This window comes from Anabrus simplex, chromosome 9 (genome assembly GCF_040414725.1).
Source record: "Anabrus simplex isolate iqAnaSimp1 chromosome 9, ASM4041472v1, whole genome shotgun sequence".
NCBI classification, from domain to species: Eukaryota; Metazoa; Arthropoda; class Insecta; order Orthoptera; family Tettigoniidae; genus Anabrus; species Anabrus simplex.
This window is the reverse complement of record NC_090273.1, coordinates 86,527,534-86,554,099: the sequence shown is the minus strand read 5'-3', so window position 1 is coordinate 86,554,099 and position 26,566 is coordinate 86,527,534. Positions and strand designations below refer to the sequence as shown.

The following is a 26,566-nucleotide window of genomic DNA, read 5'->3' as shown; positions in this document are numbered from 1 at the left end:
ATTTATCATCAGTCCTTCAGTAACATCTGACGTGTTGAATACATAATTTCTAGAACATTGTTCTTTGGTTAGGTGTGAGTTATACGTATTTATGTAAAACAGTTCCACACAATATATAATTGTAATATTAATATCGTATACAAGCTATTCTTCCTTTTTTTTTAATATCACAATCTTTGTGTGACTATTGTAAAAACATCTAGTTGTTGATATAATTTTACCTTGAACTCTGTATTCATAATATTGTTTTAAAAATATAATGATGTATAGCTGAGGCCGTATGGTTTATGGCTGAGATCTTGAAAAATTGTTTCAATGTCAGGTGGAATTGGACAGGTTAATACTGATCTCGAACCAGCACAGACCTAAAAATAGAGAACGAATTGTGAATTTAGTGTTGGAATTCTGAAAATCAGAAGCAGCGCTTTAGAAAAGAAGGGAACAATAAGGTATGAAACTCGCCTCTTGCTTGATGTAACTGCGTGTGGTGTTTTTGAGGAACTCGATTGTGAAGTGTCAAGCGAATGCCAGCAAGCGTCAGCTGTTAGGCGGGGCGTGTTAGGTAGAGGAAGGGGAGGTTGCGGTAGCGTGAGGGGCTTTGCTGGGGATAATAAGCCAGCGTGCTGCGTAATGTTTTGTATACTAATTGTTTTAAGTTTGTTTTTTTTTTTGTTTTTTTTTTTTTTTTGCTAGGGGCTTTACGTCGCACCGACACAGATAGGTCTCATGGCGACGATGGGATGGGAAAGGCCTAGGAGTTGGAAGGAAGCGGCCGTGGCCTTAATTAAGGTACAGCCCCAGCATTTGCCTGGTGTGAAAATGGGAAACCACGGAAAACCATCTTCAGGGCTGCCGATAGTGGGATTCGAACCTACTATCTCCCGGATGCAAGCTCACAGCTTTAAGTTATTTATCACTGAAATAAGCATATCAAATAAAATTGTAGGTTTCTCCGAAAGATCATTGAGACTGTAATTAGGATTGCAATACTAATCTAATGTAATGTAACACTGCTCCATCAGGTCTAATAGTAGGCCTTTATTCATTGTTTCAATGATGTCCAAATCGTTGCTAATACCGTGAAAATTATGTTTGTATTCTTGTATATGCTGGCCTGTTGCTGAAAATTTCCTGTACCTAATGGCACTAATATGTTTGTTGTATCTAATATTAAATGATCTCCCGGTTTGTCCGATATAAACACTGGAGCAGTCGTTGCAATGAAACCTATAAATGCCTGATCTATCAAACGGATTGGATACATTTACCAATTTAGAATTATGAAAAATATCAAGGTTTCTGTTGTTAGTCCTAAAGGAAATATTGATGTTTCTTTTTTTTAAAATATTCGTCAGTCAGAAAATGTCAGGGTTAAAAGGGAATGTTGCATAGGTTTTAAGCTTTAGTTGCTTCTTTTTGTAACTTAGTCCTAGGCCGGTGTTCACCGGCATCAGGCATCCTGGGTGATATATACATAGATTTTTTGGAACACACAGAAATTGAAAAAACAAGACATTCAATAATATAGCCTTATGGTCTAGATTTGTGGATGATACTTTTATAATCATGAACCAACGTATTACTGATGCACCCTCCACCCTAACACACCTTAATAACATTGATACCGATATCAAATTCACAATAGAATCCGAAAGTAATAAGACCCTAAATTTTCTAGACTTAACCATCACCAGACTCCCATTTTCTTTTAAATATAAAATCTACAGGAAACCAACACATACAGCTATGATGATCAAACAAGATTCTGTACATCCTCCTAGTCATAATAGAGCTACCTATAATAGTCTAATACATAGAGCATTTAATGTACCCATGTCTAACACAGAACTCAAGAAAGAACTCAACACTATACACAAGATCGCATCCCATGATGATTATAACAAAAGTTTTATAGAACGCAAAATTTACAAGTTCAAACACCAGCCCAGGACTAAGTTACAAAAAGAAGCAACTAAAGCAAAAACCTATGCAACATTCACGTTTAACCCTGACATTTTCCGACTAACAAATATTTAAAAAATAAAATATAAATAAACATCAATATTTTCTTTAGGACTAACAACAGAAACCTTGATATTTTTCATAATTCTAAATTGGTCAATGTATCCAATCCGTTTGATAGATCAGGCGTTTATAGGTTTCATTGCAACGACTGCTCCAGTGTTTATATCGGACAAACCAGGAGATCATTTAATATTAGATACAACAAACATATTAGTGCCATTAGGTACCGGAAATTTTCAGCAACAGGCCAGCATATACAAGAATACAAACATAATTTTCATGGTATTAGCAACAATTTGGACATCACTGAAACAATGAATAAAGGCCTACTATTAGACCTGATGGAGCAATGTTACATTACATTAGATCAGTATTACAATACTAATTACTATCTCAATGATCTTTCGGAGAAACCTACAATTTTATTTGATATGCTTATTTCAGTGATAAATAACTTAAAAACACCTAAAAATCAATTAGTACACAAAACATTATGCAACACGCTGGCTTGTTATCCCTAGCAAAGCCCACGCCCCCCTGACATACAGTCTCACGCTACCGCAACCTCCCCTTCCCCTACCTAACACGCCCCGCCTAACAGCTGACGCTTGCTGGCAGTCGCTTGACACTTCACAATCCAGTTCCTCACAAACACCACACGCAGTTACATCAAGCAAGAGGCGAGTTTCATACCTAATTGTTCCCTTCTTTTCCAAAGCGCCGCTTCTGATTTTCGGAATTCCAACACCAAATTCACAATTCGTTCTCTATTGTTAGGTCCGTGCTTGTTCGAGATCAATATTAACCTGTCCAATTCCACCTGACATTGAAACAATTTTTCAAGATCTCAGCCATAAACATACGACCTCAGCTATACATTATTATATTTTTAAAACAATATTATGAACACAGAGTTCAAGGTTAAATTATATCAACAACTAGATGTTTTTACAATAGTCACACAAAGACTGTGGTATTTTTTGAAAAGGAACAAAAGCTTGTATACAATATTAATATTACAATTATATATTGTGGGAACTGTTTTACATAAATACGTATAACTCACACCTAACCAAAGAACAATGTTCTCGAAATTATGTATTCAACACGTCAGATGTTACTGAAGGACTGATGATAAATTTTATAAGAAAATCCTTGTACTTTTCTAGGCCAATTACAGACATTTTTAACTATTAACAGACTTTTTGACATACAAGATAATATTGTGTTTTAAGACGTATTTAACTTCCTAAAGATTAATTGGTCTTTGCTACTTAGTCACATATATTTTAATGTATATATATGAATACAAGATTCGCTAATCAGAATAGTATGCTCTGTTTACATTTTATATTGTACTAATAGTTTTTTTAAATATATTCTTCCAACATACCTTGCAATTTTTTTCTCAATGGCAGATGATGGCACGCGAGATGCCGAAACCGGTACCATAATGTACACCATAATGTTTATAATAAATATGTGATGTCTTAATGGAATCACTATGTCAGTGTATTGAATAGGTGGAAACCTTTTATCTTCAATAAGCATTGTAAATCTCGATTCAATACGGACCATAATGACATTCTTAATATTAATTAATGGTTCATAACAGCCATGAGCTGAATTTCATCAAATGCTAAGTTCACTGTATATGCACCCTACCTCAGGTTGTTGATCAGTTTTCCATCTATTGTGACGTCTCCATCCCAGTTCTCAAAAACCATGCGCACAACGAACTGCCTATAGACGTTGGAACTGGAGAGGGGATACATCCTTGTCTGACACCAGCTGATTTAACATTTTGGAAAGCATTTCGCTTATCCAGATTTTTACTGTGCTTCCTTTATAAACTTACCTTAACAACAAAATCAAATGCAAAGGTGTGCCCATATTGCTAAGAATCATCCACAGTTTGTCTCACTTTACTTTGCTGTTTTGTAGTCGATAAAGCACATTAATATAGTTATGTTGAATTCTCTGACCATCCCTATCAGTTGTCAGATGTTCAATATTTGTTCTCATGTGCCCTTTCAAACCATAAACCCTGTTTGCTTTTCTGCAATTTGTGAATGGAGGAAAGGTGTTCTGTTGATGTTGTTCAATAAAATGTTGCTTGCATAGGTGGTTCTGCAATACAGTATGTTGGGTTGCCTCTCTTGCTTAGTGAGATTAATATGGATTCATTCCAATACTGTGACCATTTTCTGGATTTCCATATTAACTAAGTCTATGTATCACCTCAATTTCAGCAGAGAATATGGCTTTTATTACCTCAGCTGTAACATCATCCATTATAGGAGCTTTCCAACTGCTTAGCTTTTTTATAGCTTTCTCTACTTTGGATTTAAGTACATCTGATTTCTGGTTATCATGGCTGATATACATGTTTGACTGATTGGTATGTGCCATGGTTGAGATAAGAGCAGTATTCTGTCCACAGACTATTCCATTGATCTCTTACTATTTGGCCTTGTTCATTTTTTACAATTCCTAACTTCGGTTTAAAGTCTCAGGAGAATAATCAAACTTTTTCATACAATTCTGAAGGCTCATCATTATTTTGAGTACTGCTCTATTTCTGGACATGCTCCTTACATATGCTAACTTTTGTCTTTCCAACAACTTCTCTTTATTTTGTGGTTGTGTTCTTTCATTCTTGTGGCTTTTACTGCAAGACTGGCAGAGCTGAAAAGCATGATGCTTGTCTTCCAGGTCCATAGTTGATTCAGATTACCAGTGTTTCCTTATGATTATTGGATTTGGGTCCACAAAACTTCCATTGCATCGCTGATCCAGCATTTGATGGCTGGCCATAACTCCTTGCTATTTTTGGTGGCCTTTGGGGGTGGGGTTTTTAGGTGAGACTTTTGAAACTAATGTTGTGAGTACTGGTACCCCTCTCTGCACAGTGGACTGTTTGGTGGAGTGCAATTTTAAAGCTAGTTCTGCCTGCAAAAGGCAGTAGTATGAGCCACATTCAGCATTGGTTTTTGGCATCACATTGCAGATGGAAGAGCGCCATCTGTTTTTGACGATCATGTAGTCAATCTGGTTCAGAGCTATCCAAGTAAACCACCATTGAGAGTGATAATGGCATATGGTATTCAATTACAATAAGGTATCAAGCCTATCAAAAATTACATAGGAGGGACTCTCCTCTTCCATTTCTTTGTACAATACCATATTTTCCTACTACTCTGCAAAAATGGTCATTTTGAGTTGAAGAGTTGGCTTGAGTTGGCTTTGAAGTCACCAATTATGAAGATAATACATTTAAATCTAAAACTATCAACTATCAACTATCCCCTCAAGGCAGTGTGTCTACGTGACAAGTAGGAGCAGGTACTCGGATCAAATGTAGCTTACATGACTTTGCAGATACCATGAACAGGGATTGTATCCCTCAGTAAAGTTTGTAAGCTTCCTCTCAACCACAAATACCATGCCTTGTTCGCAAGTGGTATCGTTGCGAGAGATGTACACCAAATGGTCTCCGGATTCAAAAAGTGTCTTTCCCCTTCCAGTGCATTTCTGAGATGCTACACACGGGAATTTCTTGTTGCCCGAGTTATTCCTCAACAAGCTGTAATTTACTACGTTAGAGCAAATCTTCCCCATTTTTAAGTTCCAATTTTGACCCTCTTCCATAGTTGTAATGTTGGATATCCTTGAAGTGTCTTACAAGTTGTAGATTTCCCATGCAGGCCGCAGTCAGCCACCTCTGGATTCCCAGTCACCCATTTCAAACCATCCAACCCAGACCTGAATTGATACCAATCACAACTTTGGAAATAGTTACATCATTATAATAGCCTAAACAGATTATTATTGTACACACTGTACTTGCTGATTACTGTATTTTAATCAGTCTGAATGAAAAAGGAAGAATGAACATATATACATACACCACACTTGTAGAATAATCATGCAGGCATAGAAGACTTACATGACTATCCTCGTGTTTCAAAAGTGTAGAGAGAGATTCAACACAAGTCGGAAGCGACGTATCCTGCGGCTCCATTTTAGTACATAACCGCGACACAACAGCCATAGCTGAATGAAGAGTATCCTTGTGAACTCTACATCCATTGTCCCGAATAAATGATAATACACAGTTCAAACCTCCAGCCTCAAATACTGCACCAGCTTCACGTGTGCATATCAATTCCAACACCTGAAAAAGATAGCATTCAATGTGAGAAAACAAAAATGATAAAAATGCACATGAAAAAATGTTTTCCAGAAAACTAACAACTACAGTAAACCTTTTCATTGCAATATATATCAAGTAAATGATATTGCGTAAGTCTTGGACTGGTTTGAACCACTTAGTGGCCATCTTCAGCCAAATAAATTTAACAGATTATGTGATAGATAAAAATTATGTATAACAATAACAATAATGTTACTGGCTTTACGTCCCACTAACTACATTTTTAGGTCTTTGGAGACGCCGAGGTGCCGGAATTTTGTCCTGCAGGAGTTCTTTTACGTGTCCATAAATCTACCGACACGAGGCTGACGTATTTGAGCACCTTCAAATACCACCGGACTGAGCCAGGATTGAACCTGCCAAATTATGTATAACACACAAAGACAATGTTGCAGGAATAATAATAACATTAAATTACATATAATATCAAAATGTATGGTTATGATCTCCTTGTCATGATATGATGTCCTGAAGTTCACTTAGGACCTCAGGCAAAGAAGTAAATCTGGAAATGATAGCCAGAATTAAGAAATGAATAAACATACAGAAAATAAATTTAAAAGGAGAAAAATTATTTATGATGCTCACCTCCAATGTCTGATGGAGAACAAGCAATGACTTGATGGAGGAAGCAAGCAGGCCATGTAACAAAGGAGTGTACAGGGAACAAGCAATGACCTGCTGTGGGAAGCATAGGAGACATAACACGAACTGTGAAGATCAAGGAGCCTAACTAGGATAGTACCAACCAGGACTACAAGCAAAAAGAAAAAAAAAAGTATTCCTTCCTTACGTGGCAGGTATAACTGACAGAATAGGCCGCATTCTTGAGAAGTACAATATAATTCCAGTTTTCACCGCAGACCGAAAGCTCAAATCCTGTTTCGGCCAGTCAAAGAAAAACCACATCTTGAAACACCGGGCGTATATGAAATTCCATGTGGTTGTGGTTGTTCATATGTTGGCATGACAAAAAGGCTTGTTAGCACCAGGGTGAAAGAGCACATCAGGTCAGTAAAGAATGTCGCTCTTTCATCCTTCACGGAGAACGCTATAAGCCAGTCTGCGATAGCAGAACATTTCTACAGTACAGACCATGAAATCCTCTTTGACCAGGCTGAGGTCATCGCGCCTGTAAAAGACTTCTATGTTCGTCTTGTGAGGGAAGCCATAGAGATAGAGCTGCGCCCAAATAACATCAACAGGGAAGACGACTTCAAGTTATCAAATACATGGAGACTTGTACTGCAGAAATACATGCATAACACCACCATGGCACAGCGGGACGCACTCAAACTGTCAACAGAGGGCGGTGAATCAGCAACTTCCCTCCCAACCACCACAGCACAGCGCCACGATCCTTGAGTCCAGATAGTGGGGTAGGCCGTGGATAGTATGGGCATATCTTCCACGTTCCTTCAGAGAATTTCTTTGCTCACTGTCTGAGGCAAAACTTCACATGCCCTGATGAAGGCCAATGCAAATTTGGCTGAAAGCTTGGCTTTATTATTACATAAATATATATATAGTGGCTTTAATCCAGTTCATTTATTTCTTTATGTTAATACAATGAGCCACGAAAATCTACGTTCATTAATTAGTCCCCATTTCATATTCACATTTCATCAATGCTTTACATCCCACTAACTACTTTTACAGTGTCCAGAGATGCTGAAGTGCCAGAATGTTGTACAGCAGGAGTTCTTCAACTTGCCAGTAAATCTAAAGATGTAAGGCTGATTTATTTGAGCACCTTCAAATACCACCAGACTGGGCCGGGATCAAACCCACCAATTTGAGCTCAGAAGGCCAGCACTCTGCCACTTGAACTACTCAGCTCAGTCAGTGGAAAAGTAATGTAACTTAGGACTACCTCAATGTAGTGTGATTTCCATCAACATCACTCTTTCATTCAACCCATGGATAAAGGTGTAATTGAAAAACTGAGAAGATTTCATAAGATGCAAGTTTTCTGGTGCTTACTGCAAACAGATTATGACCAAGAGAGCGTTGTTGCTTTTTCTGAAAAAGCTCAGTCTTCGAGACTATTACTACATGTTAACATAGTCATGAGAATTGATGACTGAAGACAATGTTTAAAATGTCTGAGATAAACTTTGGTCAACAAGTGATGCTAATACAGGTTTTAACATTTTAAATGAAGATGAAATTAAAAAATGTATCCAGGAAACATTAAATGCTACAGTTAATGAAACAAGACAAAGATGGAGGTGATGGTGACAATAATAAGGAGTCAACACATGGAACTTGCTGCCTTGGGAATGGTGATGATGAGATATGAAAAACAACTTGAATGCTATTTTACTCAACTTCTTCTGCCGAATGAAATACAAGATCTCGCTGATAAAAAAAATGGAAGCCTGCGTTCAAAGAACAAAAATTCAGCCATTACTGCATGGGATAAGAAAATGTCATTTCTACTGTAATCTGTAAGTATACTACTGCAAAGTAATATTAGAGAAACCCTCAAATTTTATGCACTCTGCTTCTAGGGTCAGTTGTACGAAAAACTTAATATTCCAACAATACCTTGTCTCAATTAGTTTGGATAATAAGCATTCCACTCTACACACTAATACACCCTGACATTACCTACACATTTCTACCATAACAGCATAATGTGATAAACAGAGAATACATCTCAGACTCCAACCTACCTTAATACACTGTTCGGCAAGGTCTTTGCTGGTACGTGATGCCAGCTCTGCCACCACAAGGCGATTGCAGATAGCTTTGACAGCACCATCCATGGCAATAATGCGTCGTGTGCACTCGGCAGAAACATCTAGATAATAGGTGATAGCCCGTGCTGTAACCTCCAAGACATTGTCCGGTGCACAATCATCCAGAAAGATGCGGCATAAGGCCGGCAGGAATGTTCGTGGTGGACAGCTGTAAAATGGAGCATCCATTATTCATTAAATTTGTTTATAATACACTACAAGACATGCAATTAAGGATCGTTAAGGAACAAACATACATACACACATTACTTTACATAAACTTCACTACAGACTCTTATACCTTTTAGCTTTCAGCCAGCAAGCCTCTGTGAATTAACCAAGTGCATCCACAAATCCTATTTGCTGCTGGCTCAGTGACTTGGCTAAGTTCCATACCTTGTAACATTGAATGATAAAAAAATCATTCTAACCTTTGTCGTTTTGGTCTGCCCCTTAACCCCATAATCCCTCAATATGAGTAACATACTTTCCCTTGGTACTCTATCATCCTTGGAGAATACACATCCTAAGTAGTTAAAATGAACCACGTGTTCTACTTTTGTATTCCCAAACTAACATACAATCCTCCTAAGATTTCTTCCCTACTAACATCACTTTAGTCAAGAAAATAATAATTTTCATAACATACTCATTGCACCTCTTTTCAAGCTCCAAGATATTAGACTGCAGGCTTTCAGCACAGTCTGTCATTAAGACCAAGTCATAAGCATAGGTCTAAGTTCTTGTAGCATTTTACAATTACCTGCTGCATATAATAAAATTTCTATTTAAGTACGAACTCTTTTAGTGATAATAAAGGAAATTAACCGAGTAATACAATACTACGGTTGTTATTATTATACTACGGTTGTAAGTGCGTAATGTCTGGCAGATGCAACTAATCTGAATGATAATTTATTATCCAAAGTGAAAAGCATATAAAGTTACTGAACTTAGACCAAATAAAAACAATCAGAGCATAGCTTCAATTCTAAATTTAGGACCAAAGAAATGAGATGTTTTTAGTTATGTGATATTCCAAGTCTCAAAAACTTTACCGAAGTAATAGTGACCAATTCTATCACTGCATTACAGAGCCCAATGAGCACAGCTGCACCCATCACCAATTCACACTTGACCTCCATTAACCAACTGATGAAGCACAATTGACTGGACCTGCAAGGCTAGAAGCCAGCCTCACAATTTCCTTAGCAAGTGCAAACAAAGGATCACTTGATATTCATATCTAAATTAGTGTGTATAATGGTATCAGCGAGCCTCCGTGGCTCAGGCGGCAGCGCGCCGACCTCTCACCACTGGGCTCCATGGTACAAATCCCCGTCACTCCATGTGTGATTTGTGCTGGACAAAGTGGAGGCAGGACAGGATTTTCTCTGGGTACTCCGGTTTTCCCTGTCATAATTCATTCCAGCAACACTCCAATATCATTTCATTTCATCTGCCATACATTAATCGTTGCCCCAGAGGAGTGCGACAGGCTTCGGCAGCCGGCACAATTCCTACCCTCGCCGCTAGATGGGGGCTTCATTCATCCCATTCCTGACACGGTTGAATGACTGGAAACAGGCTGTGGATTTTTTCAATGGTATCAGCATTTATTCTTTTTTTTTTTTTCCACTAACAGCAGCAAAGAACAGGTATAAATCTACTGGTATCTCATGAAATTAAAACACATCAAAAACAAATTATTTATGAAAAGGGACAAAGGATGTTATGAATACCCTCAATCCAATAATCATCTGTATTTCAGTAACTTGGATAGCAGCACATCTATATATATAAAATAAGAGTTTTGTCTGTACATTGCAGGAATTTGAAAAGAATGGTATTTCTGTATCAGTCATGTCCACAGTAACAAGGAAATGTACTTTTTACTTTTCCGTAATTTCTGTCTGTGTGTCTGTCTACCTGCCTGTCTGTAAACACATCACGAGAAAAGGGCTGAAGAGAATTTAATAAAAAAAATAGGTATGTAAAGTTGGGAGATGAGCCACTACAATCTAGGCTATAAATCATTTTATTCACACCGAGTGAAATAGTAGTTTAGGGGAAGGCCTAAAATATAATTCTCAAATATTTATATTATTAGTGGTCCTATCGATAAATACTACATAACTAAAGTCATATGGAATTAAATTTCCGATCATTTATGTCTTATACATTTTTACCGTACCGGCTATGATAACACAGATATTCATGAATTTGAATTTTTGTTGCTAAGTCTGTATCAACGCCGAACCATGAGAAAATGGGTTAACAGGATTTAATGTAAACTGGCATATAGAGTCAGGGAATAAGAAACTACAATCAAAGCTATAAACAATTTTATTCATCCTGGATAAAATGGTAGTTTAGGAGAAGGCGCCTAAAATTTCATTTTTAAATACTTAACTTATTGGACCTACCGAAAAGTACTACATAACAAAAGTTATAGATAATAGAAATTCCGATCATTCATGTTTTATTCAGTTTAGAATGGAAGATAGGAATTATTCAGTTTATCCGTAGCAACTGTAAGAGTGGTATTTCAGAAAACTAAATGTGAAGGTCTACAATATCGAAAGCGCATAACACTGATCAACAATAACATTACATTGACCATTGTTCGTTATGGTGTTCTATGTCTTATGCTGCACACCGAGTATAACAGCCTGACTGAATATTGGCGGGAAATAGCTGGGGAGTTAGAAAACTTCTTTAGCATGCCCTTCCTCTGGTTTATACATTTTCTGATACTGCTGGTACGTAACACACTGGTTCATCATAGTATTCCAGCTATTCGATCCCTACTCTGACGCGCTGTTTTGAATGAGCAGTGTGCATATTTAAGGCAGAGGCTCATTAAGTAGTAGTAGAAGTAGCAGCAGCAGTATGACCTGGTCTGGAATTACAATTTAGACCTATTCCAAATTATAGCAGCACAATTCACTAAATAACTAAAAATTCAACCCTAAAAAGAGCTACATAACTAAGCTAAGAAAAACTTCTTCCTCTTCACTCTTATTAAATTCTAGGTTCATTTTATTCTAAATTAGCAGTGAAGAGAGGTTTCTCTTCTGGCTTGAAGGAAAAATTTGCCTCCACGTCAGATAGATTTTTCCTCCGCCGGTGTATTGAACTGAGATTTTCTGACTCATCGGGTACTCCTAGGTAACAGATTAGTAAAAGGGTATAGTTTTTGCCCTGGGACTCTCCACTCTTCATCCCCCAGAAAATAAAAGTGTTCACTGCTCACAGCTGTCTCTCCGTTGTGCATTAAATCACGTCTTTTCTTAAGGTCAGGAACCTACACTGCAATGTCAAATGTGCAGGAAGAGGGAAACGTACTCATCTACAGTTGAAAGTGTTAACAAAAACCAAAGCCAGGTGCATGGTGCGAGCACGCTAGCCAAGGTGTAAAATTAATGAAATTCAAGAATTTTGCTGTGTAATGTTAAATATGTGTGTCGGCTTATCTCTGGCGCGGACAATAATGTAGTTGATTAAGTGCCAGTGCTTTGATCTGCGATGTTGCCATGTTTTAAATCTATCCTTCTGGCAGAAGAGTGTATTTGTAATGACAAGATCATATTCAGAACACTTCGTGAGTAGAAGGGTTCCATTGGCTTTGATTTTGCCTACACCCTCTTTACCAATAGTTCCAGGCCAAGGTGATGATTCTCTGCCAACCCGAGCATTAAAGTCTCCCAGCAGAATAAGCTTATCTGACTTGGGTACATTCAACAGGAGTTCATCAAGTTGGTTATAGAATGCTTCTTTTTTATCATCTTCTGACTTTAGCGTTGGGGCATATGCACTAATTATCGTAGCTCTTTGATTGTTCTTGAGTTTCAGACGGAGTGTCATGAGTCTTTCATTAATTCCAGATGGGAACTCATCAAGATTGTGAATGAGCTCATTCTTTATTGCAAAACCTACTCCATGAATTCTTAATTCGTTTTCATCTTTTCCTTTCCAGAAAAATGTATAGCCACCGCCATGCTCCTTGAGTTGTCCTTTCTCCAGCGCGCCGAGTTTCACTAAGAGCAGCTATATCAATGTTGTATTTCTTCAACTCACGACTTATTATTGCTGTACGTCATTCTGGTCGGTTATCTACATCAGCGTCCATCAGAGTACAAATATTCCAGGTAGCTATATTCATGTTGCAAATCTTTCTTTTGTTTCTACCGCAAATTGGTGTACCCACTGAACGCGGTAATCCAGTCAGGTGAAAAGTTAGACTGCCTATGTTTAGGGCACCTTTTATAGCCCCCTCCGCATTCAGGGTGAGAAGAGGGAATCCTAAATAGAACTGCTCAGTCACAGGTGTAGCACACGAGTTGCTCTACAGTCTGTCCTTGGGCAAAACGTCTATCACACACGTGCCTACGTGCCGACTCATCACTAAGAGCTCCCAGATTACACTATCCTGCCCCCGTCGCAACTTGCCGATCGCCGCAGGACTTTAATATTGAGCAGATAATGTTGCTTTCCAAATGACGCCTGTGCACGAAATCTTTTTACGTGGGAATGCTGGTGCACATCAACAGTCACACGGCCCTTAACAGTTTTGGGACGCTGGCCCAGTGGCATAGAGTCTACGACGATTGGACATCCAAAAACTGCTGAGGTTGTTAGACCTCATGGACATAATCAGGTGTAGTTGGAGTTGTACCTTATTCGACATTTGGAGATTAAGGTGGTATCCTCCAGGAGCATCTTTCTAGTTGCCGACTATCTCTGATAGCGCTCCTATGGCTACAAGCAGTACAGCATGCCATATATGCCATAGTAATCACCACACTTTAATGAATGATAGAGTGGTGATCCTCCCGCACTGATCTGCTCACTGACCCAGTTTCCCGCTGGGGTTGGATACCCAACCTTTCACTGGGTTGCTCAGTTTAACAAGGGCTCCTCTTGTAGGTTACGTACTTGGAGTTGGAGTAAGAGGGGCTAGAGAACTCAAACTTGCAGAGTTCTTATATTATTGTTGCTAGATGGACTGCAACGATGCATCACATGAAGATAAAATTGGAATTTAAAAGGACAAATTGGGGCAAATGTTTATTTATAGGATGAGGAATTAGGGAATGGAAGAAATTATCAAGTGAATTGTTCAATAAATGTCCAAGTTTTTTAAAATCTTTTAAGAAAAGACTAAGCAAACACCTGATGGGAATCACCTGAACGGCAGTCCTAAATGTAGATCAATGATGACCGACTAGGCAAATGATTCACTGTGACCCATAGAGTCCTGCTTTGGCCACTTATCTTCCGAGACAACTGATCTGCTACTATGTCCAGAGATTCAACGATCAGTACCACGTCATCTGCACAGGCCAGACAATCTACTCAAAGACACCCAAGCTGACCAGTTCCTTGTCCCTTCTCTCACAACCTTCTCAAGTACACAGTTTGAGACAACTGACAAACGTCCATCACCTTGTCTAACACCGGTTTTGATCTCGTAGGTTTCCGAGATCTCCCCTCTGAATTTAATTTGACCTTGGAGTGTATGTCAGTCAAAGTTTGTAGAATGAATCTTCAAGTTTTGTTGTCTAGTCTTAGCTCCTTGCACATGGAGTTGTACACCTTCCTAAAATCAACAAAGTTGACTACCACCTAGCAGCTTCTAATCTTGGAGTAGGTTAGTACTATTTTGAGGTTGAGGACTGGGTCATGTAGTTGTCAGCTTGGATTCAGGAAATGGTGGATTTGAATCCCACCGTTGGCAGCCCATAAGATGGTTTTCGTGGTTTCCCATTTTCACACTACGCAAATGCTGCGCCACAGCCACTACCTTCCAAATACTAACCCTTTTCCATCCTTCCATCACCAAAAACATTTGATCTGTTAGTGCGACCTTTGGATTTCTGCCAATGTTCTTGCATCACGAAGTATATGAAAGATCATTCATATCTCATACAGCAGAAGGCAGTCAGAATGTGAACACCAGCAATATTGATCATTTATTGTAAATTCAGTGCATTTTATAGCAAGTTCAAAATAAGTAAGCACAAAAACTTGTTTGGTTTTGTTACCAGAAGTATAGAACAGAATTGATAAGGGCCCTTGCTTCTACTGGCCTTGCTACCAGTCACCTTCCCTGTTCTGCTGTATAAGGCAAAAGCCAAGGAGAAAGTAGTTATCCTATGTGAACACAAGGTCACAGATTCATTCCCCTCTTACTCACTGCAAATTTATTCAGAGGACATGAAATACAGAAGCTTTATGGAACAAAGATTTTATTATGATACGGTTCAGGGATATCAGCACCCTTCCTGCTTTTACAGTCAAGGCTGAAAGACAATTCTTTCCTTATGAGCCAGTTTCACAAGACAGACAATCCTCCACATATGCAGTGATTATGTCCAAAATATTTCAGACATTAATATCAAACTAGAAATCTTGTGTATGATGGTAGAGAAAGAAATTGTAGTTCAGTAAATCAGAAGAGATATGAAACAGATACACAACCAAGGGAAAATTAAACTGAACTTGGGTGACCTGTACGACTACATGAGAAAAACACTTGACGGATGGAAAGGTTAACTTAATGGCCGAAAATTTAACAATTTGAGCTTTGCTGATCACACAGATTTGTTACCTCTATTTAGAAGCATCTCAAACAAAAATGATAGTGGACATACTAAGTAACCACCCAGAAACAATGCAAATAAACTGATAGTTGTCAATGAATACATTTATCATGTACCTCTGACGAGATCCGGGTCATCATAAGAAGAGGTAAAATGAAGACGTAACCTGGCTAAGGTGGCAATGGAAAAATTAACACTACTGTAGAAAAACCAACAGATTTGCAAGAACCTGAAAATAAGATTAGTAAACTGGCTAGTATTCCTTGTGCTTGTGCTTACGGATACGAGTCATGGGCACCAAGGAAAAAAGAGAGATGAATAAAAGATTGATGCAACAGAAATGTTTGCTGGAGAAGAATGACGAGAATTCCACAGACTGATCACCGCACAAATAACTCCATCCTGAAGAAGCATGAAACTGAAAGGAAACTTGCAGACTTGAATATTTCGGCCATTTAATGAGCAGAGAACCAGAAAATATGGAAAAGATGATCATCCAGAGCAAAACTCATGAACAAAGGAAAAAGGAAGAGTCCCAACAAGGTGAGCATGAGAACAAAAGGCACACGATTACGCACAATAACTCCATTTTTTCAACTTTTCCAGGAAAAAATTAAAAGTTCCCAACAATGAACACTTCTATGTTTGTTAATATCAAAATACGATACATCTGTTACATGATGCAATGTACAGTTTTGATTTAGTAACAACAAGCCATTAGTTTGTAACATGATGCAACTATACAAAATTGTAATGACGTGAAAACAAATATTCACTATTCAGACATTTCTAAGAAATTATAAGTACCAACAAAACCCTTCAGTCAAATATCTTCACACGGACTGAAGCACGTGGGGAGGGGGGGAGGGGGAGGGGGGTGGTGAGCCACACATTTCATCTCATGAAATTCCAAGCAAATACTTTAATAAATGGAAGGAAATATAGTGAATGCACTGAAGGAAAAATCCTGAGTAAGGCAAATTAATAAGCTAAGCAAGATAAGCAGTTAGTACACAGTATTTCCCTGATCTGTTCAATTAAGAAAATCCACTCATAAAAACAATATTTCCTGCAGTGACCTAACTATGCAAAGAACTTTGCAAGTAATATCAGGGAAGATGTATTCTTGTGAATAAAATATAAAATCAGTTTCTTGTAGAGATTTGGAATAGTGCAGCATATAAGCTAGAGTTACACTACAACTAGCTTAATCAATGTAAAGAGGTCTAGAAACATCCAGAAAGAATCAACCAAGAGGATAGTCCACTTGGTGGCCATGATGTTTAAGGCGTCAAGTCTCTATGGTCTGACACCGCTGTCAGCCAGTTCAAGACCCATTGGTGGGAGGAGAAAAAAATCACCATCAGAATGACCAGCAGGGAGGAGAGGTGGTGATATACAAATCCTAATCACTAGATTGCATGCCAAAAGTCTGGGTTCAGCTCGAAGCGTCTCCACAGTGCTCATAAGGGGTGAGAGCAAATGAGGTGATTCGGCTCCTTGACTGAATGGTCAGCATGAAGGCCTTCAGTTGAGAGGGCCCCAGGTTTGATTCCTGGCCATGCCAAGCAATTTAACCGCGTATGGTTAATTCCTCCAGTTCGGGAGCTTGACGTTTGCGTTCATCTCAATACATCTCTCTCTCTCTCTCTCTCTCTCAACAATAGAACACACTATCAACCATTACAGAAAGAGGCAATAGTGAATACTCCATATCGGGTTAGCATGAGGAAGGGCATTCGCCATAAAACTGAGCTTACTCCGTACACAGTGCCAACTCCAAGTAACTGAAACAAGGCCAGAAAGAAGAACAATATCATGTTGAAGGATTATTTACAGCTGAAAATCTCAAGATTCATTTACCTTTGTAAAAGACAGTTTACTGAGACAGTTATAATAGCACAACTGACTAAGTAAGAGGTTTCTGACAAGCGTTCCCGCAACTGCATCCAAAACGCTCCATTACACCAACTTCCTTTGAAATTCCTACAAGATACTGGTAAGTTAAACAGAAGTACCATTGAAGAAATTCTTTGTTTTCCCGGTGGCACACCTGATGTAATGCTACATAAAGCAAGAAAAATCAAAGGGTAGGGTCTATTTTGTTCAAAATGGGAAGCATATCTACAACACATTAATAACTGCAAGACTGTACTTACAACCAGAAATCTTCAAGCGATTGCCACAAGACCCCTCAATGATGAGATCAGATTGTCTGATTAAACTATAACTGCATAATGAACCAATATACCTTAAGGTCCACGCAGCTTGTGAGGAAATTAGGAATCACAAATACAAAAATTGGTGTGAGCTTCTACCCCACCCCCACCCCTCAAAAAAGGGGGGAGAATTACACCAAGAATATACAATTGGAAATCTATGGTTGTTTGACAAGAGAGGCCTCACATCTTCAGAGTGGCGAGATGCTATTAAGATGATGGCAAATGTAACTGTACGAGTTCTTCCAGGCAAACTTCTAAGAAACGTTCATCATCACTAGGTCATAGCAAATGGATTAAAACAATATGATTTGGAGGCACATGTGGAAAGTCTTGCTACAGGAGGTTGTGTATGACTACTCGATATTATTGCAGCTGACAGAGAGAAAGGATATGTTGTTGTAACTGATCCGACAGTTACGTTTGAGGACAATGCTGAGCAGCAACTTAGAATTAATTTACAGAAGGAACATATATACAAGACCACAGCTCCCTACCTGAAGGAAAAATACAGAGTTAGTGGGAATATCAAAGTTATAGAATTAATGATAGGTGCCAGAGAAACTATCACAAAAATTTTAGTAGACCCTTTTAAACTGCACAAACTTAATCTAAATTTAATATCAGATATAGTTATTAATACACTGAAAGGTTCAGTATCATTAAAACGAAAGACTTATACCAGAATGAGTGTGGAATTACCAAGATAATTAACAATGAAATGTATCATTTTAATTTATGTAATTTATTATACTTAGTCAACTGGCAACCTCTGCTGAGAGGAAGTTAAAACTGTGTGGAAGCAAGATACAAGATGCTATGGAACAGGACTGGGTCTCTGACATATTCTGAATCATGGCCCTCCTTGTAGTCTGGTAACTACAAATACCTAATCCTCCAAGTCACAAACTCTTGAAGCATTAAAATATGATAGCATCTTGCTTCAATCCCAAAAAGTAGGCTAACAATATATTTTGCAAGTATCTCACCCATGGAAGTTAAGAGTTGCATTTCCATTTGACACACCTTGTAGTAGAAGTACAATAGAACATTCCATTCCATTCCATTCTGTTCTGTTATGGACAAAGAGGATGAGTAATAGAATGTGCAGACTGACCATGACTGCCTCCTTCCCTTCTCTATTGCCAAATCAGTCTGTTTTGGCTCTTTCATTAGCTGCATTGTTTGCTACGTTATGACAAAAGTGATGCATAACGGAATACAAGAACTCTGACCTTGACTGCCTCTTTCCCGTCTCTATTCCCAACTCTATTTGTGAAAAAAAAATGAAAATCCACAGCCTGTTTCCAGTCATTCGACCGGGTCAGAAATGGAATGAATGAAGCCCCCATCTAGCGGCGAGGATAGGAAATGTGCCGGCGTCGCACTCCTCTGGGGCAATGATAATGACTGACATATGAAATGTTAATGGAGAGTATTGCTGGAATGAAAGACAGGGAAAACCGCAATACTCTGAGAAAACCCTGTCCTGCCTCCGCTTTGTCCAATACAAATCTCAGATGGAGAGACTGGGATTTGAGCCACGGTGCCCAGCGGTGAGAGGCCGATGCGCTGCCGCCTGAGCCACAGAGGCTCCCAACTCTGTTTGTAATGTGACAAATCAAAGCCTTCTGACATCCTACTAATAAAATTTTGGTGTGATATACCAGCTACAAAACAATGTTAAATGAAAAAACAAAAGAAAATGAGATACTTTTGAAGAAAAAAAGGACATACTGTATAGTATACTTTGAAACATAATTTTATTCCTCTAAATACTGTATGTTTGAGTTTGTTAAAATACTTCGTTTATCTTCCGTTATGCACGCGGGATAGAGGCATAGACCAGTCATATTGTTTTCGCCCCCACTCCTAGGCTCGCTGACTTTCCAATGAGACTGAAATTCGTGCCTTCATTGGAATTTTATTGCTCACTGGTTGTTTGGGAGTAAACCGACGACATAGTAATCAAGTATGGGACCTTTTCTGTGGATCTGGAGTGGAATAGTGTTATTCTGCTATGAACGAAAAAAAGATACCATTTTCTCTTGTGTTGCCTTAGGTTCAACAATATACATAATCGTGCATTGCACCGAGAATTGGACCGATTTGCACTGATCCGAGAAATATTTGAAATGTTTGTACAAAATTTTCAACATTCATTTTCACCCAGCGAGTACTGCACCATCAATAAAGATTTGGTTGCATTCATAGAAAAGTGTCCGTTCAAAATATACATGCCCAGCAAACCAGTTAAATATGGAGTAAAAGTTCATGCTTTGGTTTGTGCACGGAGTATTTAAACCATGAATTTAGAGGTGTACATTGGACAACAGCCAGATGGAAGTCCGTTCAAAATGTCAAACTCTGCTGCTGAGGTCATTCTGAGGATGGTCCAGCCCATTCAAGGTATGAATCGAAATGTGATAGGGGACAACTGGTTCACTTCCATTCCTCTGACAGAAAAGTTGTTCGCTGAGAAGAAGCTGACGTACCTTTGGAACATTCGCAAGAACAAACGACAGATTCCAAAAGAGTTTCAGCTGAATACTAATCGTAAAGAACATTCGTCCCTCTTTGGGTTTCATAAAGACATGACTCTTTTGTCTTACTGTCCCAAAAAAAAGTCAGTATTGGTGCGGCTGTCAGTGCACCATGACTAAGAGATTGACATTGAAACAGGTGATCTAGAAAAACCTGTCATGTTTAAACGTGTTATAATCACACTAAGGTTGGAGTGGATATTTTAGACTAAACGAGTGCCAAGTATGACATTGCCCGTGAGACCAAACGGTGGCCGATGGTGGTGTTTTTTGATCTTGTGAACATTAGTGGCAACAATGCTTCACAAGTGCACACTGAAAATCATAACTATCAGCCTACACCAAGACAAAAGTTTCTGGAGACCTTTTCATGGGAATTTATGAAGCCTCGGATTGCCAGACGTAGTGTGCTGACAATTATTACAGCTCCCCTGAGACGAAGAACTGAGGATCTTTTACGAATTACAGACAAACCATCTGCACTTCAGATCCAGGACAACAAAGTTAGCCGGTGCTTCGTCTGTAGATGTGGGAAAGACAGTTCAACAAGAAAGAGTTGTGAGTGCTGTAGCAGAAGGGTGTGCTCTCAACATTCAGCGCTGATGTATCGGGAGTGCATCGATGAGTGACTATTCGGAATATGAAAATGAACACCTACTGTGCAGATTTGATGGCAATTAATTTTACTTAATTTTGCGCACAATAGATACAATCAATCAATCAATCAATCAATCAATCAATCAGTACTGATCTGCATTTAGGGCAGTCGCCCAGGTGGCAGATTCCCTATTTGTTGTTTTCCTAGCCTTTTCCTAAATGATTTCAAAGAAATTGGAAATTTATTGAACATCCCTCTTGGTAAGTTATTCCAATCCCTAACTCCCCTTCCTATAAATGAATATTTGCCCCAGTTTGTCCTCTTGAATTCCAACTTTATCTTCATATTGTGATCTTTCCTACTTTTATAAACGCCATTCAAACTTATTCGTCTACTAATGTCATTCCACGCCATCTCTCCGCTGACAGCCCGGAACATACCACTTAGTCGAGCAGCTCTTCTTCTTTCTCTCAATTCTTCCCACCCCAAACATTGCAACATTTTTGTAACGCTACTCTTTTGTCGGAAATCGCCCAGAACAAATCGAGCTGCTTTTCTTTGGATTTTTTCCAGTTCTTGAATCAGGTAATCCTGGTGAGGGTCCCATACACTGGAACCATACTCTAGTTGGGGTCTTACCAGAGACTTATATGCCCTCTCCTTTACATCCTTACTACAACCCCTAAACACCCTCATAACCATGTGCAGAGATCTGTACCCTTTATTTACAATCCCATTTATGTGATTACCCCAATGAAGATCTTTCCTTATATTAACACCTAGATACTTACAATGATCCCCAAAAGGAACTTTCACCTCATCAACGCAGTAATTAAAACTGAGAGGACTTTTCCTACTTGTAAAACTCACAACCTGACTTTTAACCCCGTTTATCAACATACCATTGCCTGCTGTCCATCTCACAACATTTTCGAGGTCACGTTGCAGTTGCTCACAATCTTGTAACTTATTTATCACTCTATAGAGAATAACATCATCCGCAAAAAGCCTTACCTCCGATTCCACTCCTTTACTCATATCATTTATATATATAAGAAAACATAAAGGTCCGATAATACTGCCTTGAGGAATTCCCCTCTTAATTATTACAGGGTCAGATAAAGCTTCACCTACTCTAATTCTCTGAGATCTATTTTCTAGAAATATAGCAACCCATTCAGTCACTCTTTTGTCTAGTCCAATTGCACTCATTTTTGCCAGTAGTCTCCCATGATCCACCCTATCAAATGCTTTAGACAGGTCAATCACGATACAGTCCATTTGACCTCCTGAATCCAAGATATCTGCTATATCTTGCTGGAATCCTACAAGTTGAGCTTCAGTGGAATAACCTTTCCTAAAACCGAATTGCCTTCTATCGAACCAGTTATTAATTTCACAAACATGTCTAATATAATCAGAAAGAATGCCTTCCCAAAGCTTACATACAATGCATGTCAAACTTACTGGCCTGTAATTTTCAGCTTTATGTCTATCACCCTTTCCTTTATACACAGGGGCAACTATAGCAACTCTCCATTCATCTGGTATAGCTCCTCCGACCAAACAATAATCAAATAAGTACTTCAGATATGGTACTATATCCCAACCCATTGTCTTTAGTATATCCCCAGAAATCTGATCAATTCCAGTCGCTTTTCTAATTTTTAACTTTTGTATCTTATTGTAAATGTCATTGTTATCATATGTAAATTTTATTTCTTCTTTGGCCTTAGTCTCCTCCTCTATCTCGACATTATCCTTGTAACCAACAATCTTTACATACTGCTGACTGAATACTTCTGCCTTTTGAAGATCCTCACATACACACTCCCCTTGTTCATTAATTATTCCTGGAATGTCCTTCTTGGAACCTGTTTCTGCCTTAAAATACCTATACATACCCTTCCATTTTTCACTAAAATTCGTATGACTGCCAATTATGCTTGCCATCATATTATCCTTAGCTGCCTTCTTTGCTTGATTCAATTTTCTAGTAAGTTCCTTCAATTTCTCCTTACTTCCACAGCCATTTCTAACTCTATTTCTTTCCAGTCTGCACCTCCTTCTTAGTCTCTTTACTTCTCTATTATAATAAGGTGGGTCTTTACGATTCCTTACCACCCTTAATGGTACAAACCTGTTTTCGCATTCCTCAACAATTTCTTTAAACCCATCCCAGAGTCTGTTTACATTTATATTTACCGTTTTCCACCGATCATAGCTACTTTTTAGAAACTGCCTCATGCCTGCTTTATCAGCCATGTGGTACTGCCTAACAGTCCTACTTTTAAGACCTTCCTTTCTATCACATTTATTTTTAACTACCACAAAAACAGCTTCATGATCACTAATACCATCTATTACTTCAGTTTCCCTATAGAGCTCATCTGGTTTTATCAGCACGACATCCAGGATATTTTTCCCATAAAAAGATTCATTAGGCATGAGGAACCTGCATTAATTTTTAGTTTTAGTTTTATTGTAAAATTTAATTTGGTATTAAAAATGAACTAAATTTTCTAAAAATATCAAATTGTTAACTATTTTATTTTTTCAACAATGCAAATACAATAACAATACAGTTTTTGTTTATAATGTTGACTGAACTACTTGGCGCTAAATGCCGTATCTTGTATTATTGTTGTCTGTGTGGTTTGGGTAGTTTGTAAAACCATAAATTTTCATCAATATTAATTTTAATAAATGTATCTACAAAATCTTTGAGTCTGATGAAAATGTGCATTCATAATGATGAAACCCAAAGCCTTAAACTTGGATTCAGTTTCAATCATGTCAAAATGGAAAATACACCACTTGGTTTTGTTATTTTTAAGATTTTTCGAAGGGTGATGTTTTTTTAAATTGTGTATTAAAAATGCTCAGAATAGTCCAACGATTGATATGAAATATGTTTCTAAACTTTAAGCCTGAAGGATAATTAAATATTATTGAAATATATTGTGGGCTACAAGGGTAGCCCATGCGCCTATCCGTATAACAAAACATGGCGCGCCTGATGGAGGATTAATGTATAAGTATTGTCTTCATTTACTTTCACCTGAAACATCAAAAAACTGTTTCTTAACCTCTAAAATTGATATTTTAACTATTATCCAAAATTATGATTATTTTAAACCACATTCCCCCCCACTTTGTTCCAGTTAACAAAGGTCCTACTGTAATGATATGCTGTACTCCAAAGATACAGAAGAATGTTTTCAACACAATGAATTGAAATATTAGGGAAGATGTGGAGGCTGGTAATTTAAATAGTTCCCCATTCGTATGTGCCAGTATGGGATTTACAATTGCAGATTTATAGAAGAGTAAAGCTATTGAAAGGAATTCTAATAATTTGAAGGTATGCTGAGAGTGGATCAAGCAGAAAATACTCAGCAGGTCACAGAATGCATCAAACTTTTACAATCAAGTCAAACACCTACTCTGGGACTGCAATGTACCACAAAAAACAACTCTGTGACACACCTACTTGTACCAATTCTTACATGTGGTTTAGAGGTATATACTTCACTGAACAATGACTACAGCAGAACTCAGGCAACAGAAATTAGATTCATTAGAACTATGAATCAAACTACCTAAAAGGACAAAATTAGGAATGAAGTAAATGGGAAGGTAGTTGGCACTGAGGTCCCTGTTACCAATATAATACAGAAGCATACACTTCAGTGGTATGGACACATGAGATTGAAGAGCAAAAACCCTGCTAGAAAATACTTTTACCTTACTATTCAAGGAAACAGACCAAGGCCAAAGAAATGCTGGACAAGCACAGTAAAATCAGATGTGAAGGAGAAGAGGGAGGGCATCCCAGAAGGAAGGATATCCTGGAAAAGATTATGTATGAAGACAAGGGGAGATGACAAGTGCTTGTTCACCACATCTGGGAAACTGGCATTCGAAGGTGGAGGAGGATCAGACCAAGACCACAGAACAAGCTGTGATCAGAGGCTTAAGGAAACATTACTTCACTATCAGAGACACTCAAACAGAAGACATTGTAATCTACAATGAACATAATGAGCTAAAATATGAAAATATGAAAAAAGACTACTTGTAACAAAACAGATTGTGAATTCAATAACTTTAAATATACACCTTCTGGAAAAATTCACAATAAAAAAATAAAGTCTTCATCCCAGTACAAAAATGCACCATCATAGCGCTTTCAGTAAGAGACTTCAATGTGTCAAAAGAGATTATGAAAGGGCTAACTCAGTTTTAAACAGCTGCCTAATAGCTATAGTAATGCCTTTTAAATACTTCTGGTATGCAACACTACCTAGATCTTCCTGGAATTAAATACCTACCAATTTCCCAGTGTTGCTCAAGAACACAACCCTTCAGATATGTAGCCTACACAGCTATAAATACTCTCGCTTCATATGCTTACACAACAGAAAAATTCAAAAAGATATTCCTAATCATTTTTGTGCTTGGATTATCATAGTGCCAGGAAAAAAAGCACAACGGCAGGGTCTGAAAAGAAAATCCTAATGGAAAGATTTATCGATAACGAGTGTATCCTTAAATTAAAGAGGTATTTTATATTGAATAAATGCCAAGACAGAAGTATTTTATCATTACAGAGGGGATTATCATTATATCAGTAATTGTTCCATCAAGATTGCAGACAGAAAATGAAGGAATACCTAGCAGACTAAACAGCTGGGTTTGGAGAAGCAGGAGTATGACAAAAAGTCATGATCTGGTATTGAACATGCTAAGAGGAACAATGTCTATAAACAAAGGCGAGGTATGATACTAGAAAAAGAAGGAATTTTTACATAAGTGCAAGAGACTCCTTACAAGCAACTTGGCGAACAACATGGACTTTGATTACAACCTAACAACGTATCAATATTAATGGGGCTTAAGAAAAAAAAATAAAGAAACTGGCCGAGGCAGCAAACAGGATGCATCGAGATTTGTTATGAGTTAATGATAATCAGGTACAGGGAGATAACAAAGAAGAGATAAGAGATCATAATATGTTAAAGGTGGGCCGAGTGTGGCGTAGGACTATTCACCAAGAATACCACTGCATGCAAAGAGATTCTTTTAGGCATGTAAATGAACAATGTGGACAAATTTAACAGTTGCAGGAATTAGGATGAGAACTGTCTCAGTCTATTCACCAAGCGAGAGTACAGATGAAGTTGATATGTTTCATGAAGCGCTGAGTGACATTGTAGTCAGGGTCAACAGGAAGGATAGGATAGTGCTAAATGCCAACTTCAATGCAAGAGATGGAAATAGAACTGAAGGATATGAGAGATGATGCATAAATGTGGGGATGATATGGAAGGTAATAGGAATGGAAAGCCTTTACTGAACTTCAATGCTAATATGGGATGAACAGTTAATACATTCTTCATGCATAAGGCTATTTCACTGTTATACAAGGGAGGGTAGGGATGCTAGATCGATAACCATACCATACCCATCTTTGAATTCAGGAAATTGTTAAAATTGTGCAGGAATTCCAAGGATATTTTGATGACACAGACCACTATCTGATCTGTAGTGAACAAAGTATCTTTAGGCCTACAAGAGAGAAAGTGAAATCTGTCTGCAGATGAACAATGGTAG

General features: G+C 38.1%; 1 protein-coding gene across 7 annotated transcripts in view; it reads right to left on the bottom strand.

The window, feature by feature from the left end:
- The window catches only part of Ufd4 (ubiquitin fusion-degradation 4-like), a 716,632-nt gene that overhangs the window by 426,396 nt on the left and 263,670 nt on the right, over positions 1 to 26,566 (bottom strand). For all 7 annotated transcript variants that reach the window (XM_067153526.2, XM_067153530.2, XM_067153527.2 and 4 more), the window contains exons 4-5: positions 8,920 to 9,154; positions 5,975 to 6,202 (exon numbers count right to left, since the gene is read on the bottom strand). In XM_067153526.2, the coding sequence (XP_067009627.1) occupies positions 5,975 to 6,202; positions 8,920 to 9,154 (463 nt within the window). The remainder of the gene's footprint in view (positions 1 to 5,974; positions 6,203 to 8,919; positions 9,155 to 26,566) is intronic.